An 8,105-nucleotide genomic window follows, 5' to 3' on the forward strand; every position below is an offset into this window, starting at 1 on the left:
AGGTAGATGTTTGTTGTTGATGGTGCAAATAACATCTGTTGCGGGAGGGATTTATGCCTTCCTTTAAGTTTAGTACTTGCTACACTACAAAAAATGATGTAAGTTACGATGATTTTTTTTTTGTTACATACGGCATTTTGAACCACCATAATTTACGCTAGTGGTGGTTCCAAAAATCGTCGTACATGTTATCGCCACAAAGTAAATTGTGGCGGTTTGTAATGAACTGCCGTAGCAACCGCCATATGATGCATTGTATAAAATGGCATTTTGTAGACATAAATAACGGCATTTAAAACTGTCGCAATTAGCTCATTGAAAGCACAGTCTCAATGTAAATTGTGGTGCCTAAAATGCCATTATTTCATTATATTATGATATTTTCAACTATCATAATCTAAAAATAATATATTATTTATAATTATTGACATACATTTATGATTTCATAATATAATAAGCCTGTTCAATAATAAATACAAAAATATAAACTTATAAAAGTACACAAAAAATTAGTCAAAATTAATTTTATAGATGATTTTAGATAACAAAGTATTTTCATCATTTGAACACAATTACTTATCCATGTCAATATCCAAAAAAAAAAGACAATACATATGTCAATATCCAAAATAAAGACAATACACATATCAAGACATTATCAACATCAAAATATCAATTTGTCTTGCTTGCTCCACTTGATCCTACATTGTCATTTGCAGCTGGCACACTGCTTCCAATATCTGGTACCTGCAACAAATAAAACATATAAGTAATGTTTTATTGAAATAACTTAAGAAAGAAATAAAACAACTTTAAGTCATTTACTTAAGTAAATTACACCTCATTAACTAAGGTACGTGGAAAACTTGCAGCAATAGAAGCTAGGTATTCTGGAACATCTTCTTTAGAAGCAATGTAGGCAAGTAATGCTTACATTTGGATTTTCATAGTTTCAAGCTCATTTTATATCCTCACAAACTTGTCATTTGTATTTGGAGAAGTTCCACTAGATGAAGCAAAATTCATACCACTTAATCTTGTAGTAGACTTTTTAAAAGCAAGGGTAGGACAAGCTCCATGTGAGAATCCTCTAACTTGACCTGCATGCTCTTTTCCAAATATAATACCAATCGGATCATATGGAGATATATCTAATGCAGTTTCTGAATTTTGCATCATCAAATCATCAATTTTTTCCTACAAAAAATGGAATTGTAGTTCAGGCTAGATTTAACATTAAGGTAAGTTTATTGGTATGTTGCAGATTAGTACTTAGTACTAGGGACATTTTACAAACAGAAATTTAACAATACAATGATATATAATATAACAACTTACAAATAGAAACTTCGCATGACATGATCAAATTATTTGGCTTAAAGTAGGATATATTTTATCTTTCTATAAGGCTACAATTGCATTACATGTTTAGTTTATCTATGCATCAGTGTTGACCTCATGGACTCCATTAAACTATTTGTTATGTAATTATTTCTCTGTTTTAATAATACTCTAGTTGATATGTCATGAATCATGATTTTCTACTAAATTGATATTGAAAATGAAGATCTAAGTAAAATTCTAGATTACCAAGTCATATCAAATAAATGAATCAAATAATGAATATATTAATTAAAATTTAAAACACACATGGGTTGGAATTTTTCTCCATATTTGATGTGTAAATTACAATCTTTTAGGATAGGGAACACAACTTAACCGAGCCAATATTATGGCTATCAAATGTAAATCAATCTAATTTAGTCATGTAGTGCTTTCTTTGATATTTTGGTTTATTGTGCTATTCAATAAAAGGCTTTGTTCCATGAGAGATACTTTAAAAGGTTATCTTTTGGAAATGTTTAATGCATCTTTCAATACAAATGTTACGACTCATAATCCAAACAATGGCAGCAGTGTGTACAAGAGAGTTTATATGCCCCTTATTTCAACACTAACCATAATGGCTTCCATCGCCTCATTTGGTGTGTGACAGTTTTCAATTTTTCTCCGTATATTACTGACCATGCTTACAATAAATAACTCAATAGCTTACTAAGCAAAGCTAATAAATAATAACTTCCCTATAGTATTCATACCCATTGTGCTCAGATTTTAATATAATAAATAATAAAATAAAAACACATGATGTTGAGAAATAAGAAGGAATAAAGTTACCCCAATCTCCATGGCCTCATCATTCACATAGGTGCCATTTTTTCTCTTATGTGTTATTTTCCACATTTCAACTCGCCCAATATTCTTACCAGTCTCATTTTTCTATGTTAAAAAAAAACATATTGTAAGTAAAAAAATCAGAATATATTATAACTGAGAACAACATATATATCAGTAAAAAGATACCAAATTATCCCTTCTTCTTGACAAAGACATACCACCACCAGTGTCAGGAATTGTTTGTCTTTTCCTTATATCTTTGTTTCTATTACACATATTCTACAAAATGAAAAGGAAATCAATTTTTGCAAATTTAAACTCAAACTTATTGAAAATATTATAATTAATCAGTTTGTACCATTATGGAAGGCTTGAGACGATAATCAATAAAAATAGCCCATTGATCCATGTTATGACCTTCTGGCACATTCTTGATGAGGTCATTTCTACTAAGAAGTGGATCATAAAATTCATTCCAAAGCTTACATTTGTACTCCCTCCATAGTTTTCCAATTCTACACATGACATCTCTTTTTGCCAATTCTTCATTTACCTTGAAACAAAATTGAGCCTTGAAATAATACAAAAGTTAGTCCACACTTTTCTATAAATAAATTAATACTAGAGATGTCAACATGTAGGTCAAATTACCTTTAATGTACTCTCCCACACTTTATCTTTGTAAGTATTTGGCATAGTTGTCCATATTTCAAAACTTATAGGAAAGAAAATGTGATTTTGAGCTAGTTGGCCACAAACTCCAGCAAGTAAGGCAGATGCTTCTCCAATTGGTTGATATTTATCGTCATAGTTCACCAACACACATAATCCATTAAGCAAGTTATGAATATCTTTAACCTTGAGCTCGAGATTTTGTGTACCTTCATCCTCGTCTAAAAAAATTAAATCCATGAATTAGAAATGAAGAGGAAAATACAATATTAAAATTACATATTCCTTACCTATAGCATCAACAGCCCAATAGTGGTTTGACTGTCTTCCTCTTTTTGGTCCCATTCTTTCCTCTTCAGATTCATTAGTGGGTTGAGCAGATTGAGAATTTGGTTCTACATGTTGAGATGTTGATTGTGCAGATTCAAATGTTGGTTATGTAGATTTTGAAGTTGCATGTGAAGATTCAGAAGTTTGTTGTATTGGTTCAAAAGTTGGATGTGTAGGTTCAGTTGGTTGAGTATATTGAGTTCTTAGTTGTGTAGGTAGCTTTCTTGGTTGTCCAGGTTGTTGTCTTGGTTGTCTAGGTTGCTTTCTTGGCTGTCCAAATTGAGTTAGTGGCAATGAAGCTTGAGAAGTTGGTTGTGCATGTTTCTTTCTTGGTTGTGCAGTTTCAGAATTTGGCTGTGTAGGTTGAGAAGTTACTTGTGTAGGTTGTTGTCTTGGTTATGCAGGTTGTTGTCTTGACTGTGCAAGTTGTTGTCTTGGCTGTGCAGGTTCATGAATTGGTTGTGCAGGTTGTTGTCTTGGCTGTACAGGTTCATGTATTGGTTGCTCATGGGTAGCTTGTAACACAGAATGTTGTGAACTAGATGTAATATGTTGATCTTTGGAGGTTCCAAGAACTAACTTAAGCAAGTTCTTAATCCTTTTTGGTCTAGGCATATCTGCAAATAAAAATGAAACAAGCTTCATGTTATGAAAACTCCAAGTAAAAACATCAAACCAATGCTTTTAGAAAAAATGGTTAAATATGAGATCAAATGCCATTTGAAATTATATTTCACTGTTCTACGTTGTAGAAACAAGTCGAAAATGATGCTGAAGTATTCAAACTATTTCCATTATATATTACTCTGACATTGAATAATTTTCATCAAGTTCATTATTATTGTTGTCCCCATTTAACAATTCATCATCTTTATCATCCCTAAATAGTGCCAATTGTTCAGAATCAGTGAAAAAATGATTTAAGTCTTGTTGCAGACACGCTTCAACTTCACACACATCGATATCTCTTTCTCCCATATCATAAACGTCTCTTGGTTTCAAATGGACAACAATTGTCCAATCCTTATTCACCTCATCGTTGACAAAGTACACCATTTCAGCTTGTGAAGCTTCAATGTAGGGATCATTCTGCTCACGGTTTCCAATGTGAATTAATCATGAAAAATTAATACAATTGAAACCCCACGGATCCTTTTTAAACCTCCTATCTTTTGTGGTGTCAGCCCACTTGCATTTGAATAAAGTCACTTTAAAATGACCATAGTAATTTAACTCAATTATATCTTCTAATTTTCCATAATAGGCCAAATTCGCTTGCCTAATGTTATCGTCTGCACTGCTTGCAACACATGATGTTGAAGAAGTTAAGAAAACTCCACTATTTTGGGTTTTCTTCCCTGTTTATCGGCTTTCAGTTCTAAATTTGAATCCATTTACATTGAAGGCAGTAAATCTTCTAGCATGTGGTGTTGGACCTTGAGCTAGATATTTGAGATCATCTGACACTGAACTTGAAATATTTGGGTTTTGAATCTAAAAAAATAATTATCAAATACGTCAACATATTTTCAAAGCATTAATTTAAAATTTTCAAAATCATATTTTTCATACCCTTTGAGGAAACCAGTTTATGAAATCCTTATTAACAATCTTTTCTATGTCATATTTGAAATTCTTCCCCCTCTAAACCGCCTTCGTAAATAATCTTTAAATTCCTTAACATAGCATGTCAACATGTTAATAATAATACAATATAAAAAAACACATTGTCCCAATAATTAGAGGTATGGTTTATGTTAATACTCACTCAATATCAGGCTTAACTTCAGGGCAATTAAATAACACATATCGATGTGCCTGAGTTTTTTCAATGGTTGATAGCTCAAAAGTTGAAAAGGCACTTACTACTCGACCAATTGGTGGAAATAGGGTACTTAATTGAGGAAAATTTGTATTACAATAATCATCCACACGTGAAGGTCTATTAATTCTTGTCTCCATCCCTTCCATATAGTGAGAGCAAAAAGTTAAAACATCTTCAGCTAGATATCTTTCAGCAATAGAACCTTCGGGTTGTGCCTTGTTTCGAACATAGGATTTCAAGTGCCCCAAATACCTATAAAATGTTATCACAATTAGGATAAACAAGCTTTACACTTATTAAAAATAGAAAGGTGTGCCAGCCACAATTACCTTTCAATGGGATACATCCAACGATAATGGACCGGACCTCAAAGTTTTGCCTCACCAGCTAGGTGACAAGTTAAATGAACCATGATTGTAAAAAATGTAGAAGGGAATAACATTTCCAAGTGGCAAAGAGTTTGAATCATGCGAGACTCAAGCTTATCAAGATCTAATTGACTTAAAGATTTACCACATAATTGTCGAAAAAAGAAACATAGCTCTACTATCACTACAGTCACATTGTTTGGTAAAACATTACGTATCGCAATAGGTAGTAATTGTTTCATAAGAATATGACAATCATGACTTTTTAGGCCAAAGATCTTTCCATTTTTCATGTCAATACACCTTGAAATGTTACTTGAGTATCCATCTGGCATTTTAACATTTTTCAATGTTTGCAAAAATGTTTTTTTCTTTTCTTTTAACAATGAAAACAAAGTTGGCCTAAATCTTCCTTTATCATATGCCCAAAGTTCCTTCCTTATACCCATTTCTTTAAGAACCTTTCGAGCTTTAATATTATCTTTTGATTTCTTAGGATCATTAAGTAAAGTGTACAAAACATTGTCACATACATTCTTCTCAATATGCATGACATCTAGACAATGGCGTAACAAATTGGTCTCCCAATAAGGAAGGTCAAAAAATATACTTCTCTTTCTCCATTGATCTGGTCCAACAACATCAACATTGTTTCCTCGAGCCCTCTTACTTGCATTTGTAGTTTCTAATGGTTTCCCAAATGTAACATTCACACCCTCAACTTGTTTAAATATGTCTGACCTTGACAAAGAACTTGGTGCATCCCTTAATTCAGTACTTCCATTGAAAAGAGTTTGACTCAACCTAAATCTATGGTCTTTTGGTAAAAATCGACGGTGTCCCATAAAACTAAATTTGCCTCTGTACAACCAACATGAGTTTGTATCAAAGTTACAAGTAGGGCAAGCAAGACCAGTATGTGTTCCATCCAGATAAATTTCCTAGTCCAGGGAAGTCACTAATTGTCCACATCAAAGTCGTTCGTAGTGTAAACATTTCTTTTTTCGAATAGTCAAATGTTTGCACTCCATCATACCATAATTCCTTCAATTCTTTGATTAGTGGTTCTAAGTAGACATCAATGTCATTCCCTGCCATTTGTTTACTAGGAATTATTATAGAGAGGATAAAGGAGGTTTGCTTCATACACTCCCAAGGAGGGCGATTGTATGGTATGAGGACCACTGGCCATATACTATGACTTGTACTCATGTTCCCAAAAGGATTGAAACCATCAGTAGCTAATCCTAATCGTACATTCCGAGGATCATTTACAAATTCTGGATGCAATAGATCAAATGTTTTCCAAGCCTCAGAATCTCTAGGATGCCTCATTAATCCGTCTTGGTTATTTTTGGATGCATGCCATGTCATTGAATCAGTTGTCTTAGAACACATAAACAATCTTTGCAATCTCGACTTTAATGGAAAGTAACGCAAGATCTTTGCATATTGCTTCTTATTTTTATCTTTCCATTTAGATGTCTTGCACCTTTTACATTCTTCTAAGCCTTCATTCTCTTCACCCCAATATAGCATGCAATCTTTTGGGCAAGCTGGTATTTTAACATAATTAAGACCAAGTTTGGTAATAACATTCTTAGCCTCATACAAGGAGTTAGGAAACTTAGCATGTTCAAATGCATCCTTTAGCAAGTCTAGAATCATTGTCATTGCCTTGTCACTCATTTTACACATGCACTTAATATGATACAACTTTAGCATGAATGATAGTTTCGAATACTTTGTACAACTTTCATATAATGGTTGGTTATTGTCCTTCAAAAGAGCATCAAAGTTTGTATTTCCTTCATCACACACCATATTATTTTGCACATCATCATCTTCAATAGCCTCGTCAAAATCATTAACATCATGCCCCCACAAACCTAAAGGCATCATTCAACATATCTTCCATTGGATTTCGAGATTCTAAAATATCTTCAATCACATTTGCACTTGTAGCAGCCAAAGGTTCGCTTACACTTGATCCTTCACCATGAAAATACCATTTTTTGTAGTTTTCAGGAAAAGCTCTACATGTTAAGCGTTCTTGAACAACATCCCTAGTTCGCCATTTTTTAAAACCACACTTTGAACATGGACACTTGATGACAAGACCATTACCATGTTCAAAAGCAAAATCCAAAAAGACGTTCAATCCTTTTACATATTCAATGGTGTTTCGTGGTTTAGAAATCCACGATTTATCTATTGGCATGACTACACAAAAAAATACAAAAACAAAATTTAATTATATAACAAATATTGGTTGAAGGCCAATAATAGAGAGAGAGAGAGAGAGAAATTTTGAGTGTGCTGACTATCTAATTATATTACCAATTATTTTGAAAAAAATATTTTAATCCAAAACACGAAGAACATAAGAATATTTAACTAATAGAGTAAGATAGAGAGTGATAAATTACCTCGATAACTATCTTTGATCCAATAAATGGTTTAATGTTATGAGATTAAGCCTATAAAAGAGAAGTAAATTATACATATTAATAATAACTAAAAAATTATTGCAATAATAAAAAACAAAAGTTAAATGAAAAAATAAGGATGCATTAAGTTTTTTGGCAGTTAGATAAAATTATTAGATGAAATTAATTTGTAGTTAGCTTTAGGAAGAATTTGTGAAATAATCTTGTGCCTGTGTCAATTAGTATTAATCACTTTCGAAAGCAAAAAATAATGAGTCCCCTCCCCTTTGTCATTCCATGTCA

The 8,105-nt window shown here is 32.4% G+C and overlaps 1 protein-coding gene across 1 annotated transcript; it reads right to left on the minus strand.

The window, feature by feature from the left end:
• Nucleotides 1-672: 672 nt before the first annotated feature.
• Nucleotides 673-3,195, minus strand: LOC114194817. Its single transcript, XM_028085229.1, has 7 exons — nt 3,141-3,195; nt 2,830-3,071; nt 2,537-2,731; nt 2,365-2,457; nt 2,179-2,280; nt 976-1,197; nt 673-747 (listed from the first exon to the last, which is right to left on the minus strand). Exons 1-7 carry the CDS (start codon nt 3,193-3,195, stop codon nt 673-675), a joined length of 984 nt encoding a protein of 327 aa, XP_027941030.1.
• Between the last annotated feature and the right edge of the window lie 4,910 nt (nt 3,196-8,105).

This window comes from Vigna unguiculata, chromosome 8 (assembly GCF_004118075.2).
Source record: "Vigna unguiculata cultivar IT97K-499-35 chromosome 8, ASM411807v1, whole genome shotgun sequence".
NCBI classification, from domain to species: domain Eukaryota; kingdom Viridiplantae; phylum Streptophyta; class Magnoliopsida; order Fabales; family Fabaceae; genus Vigna; species Vigna unguiculata.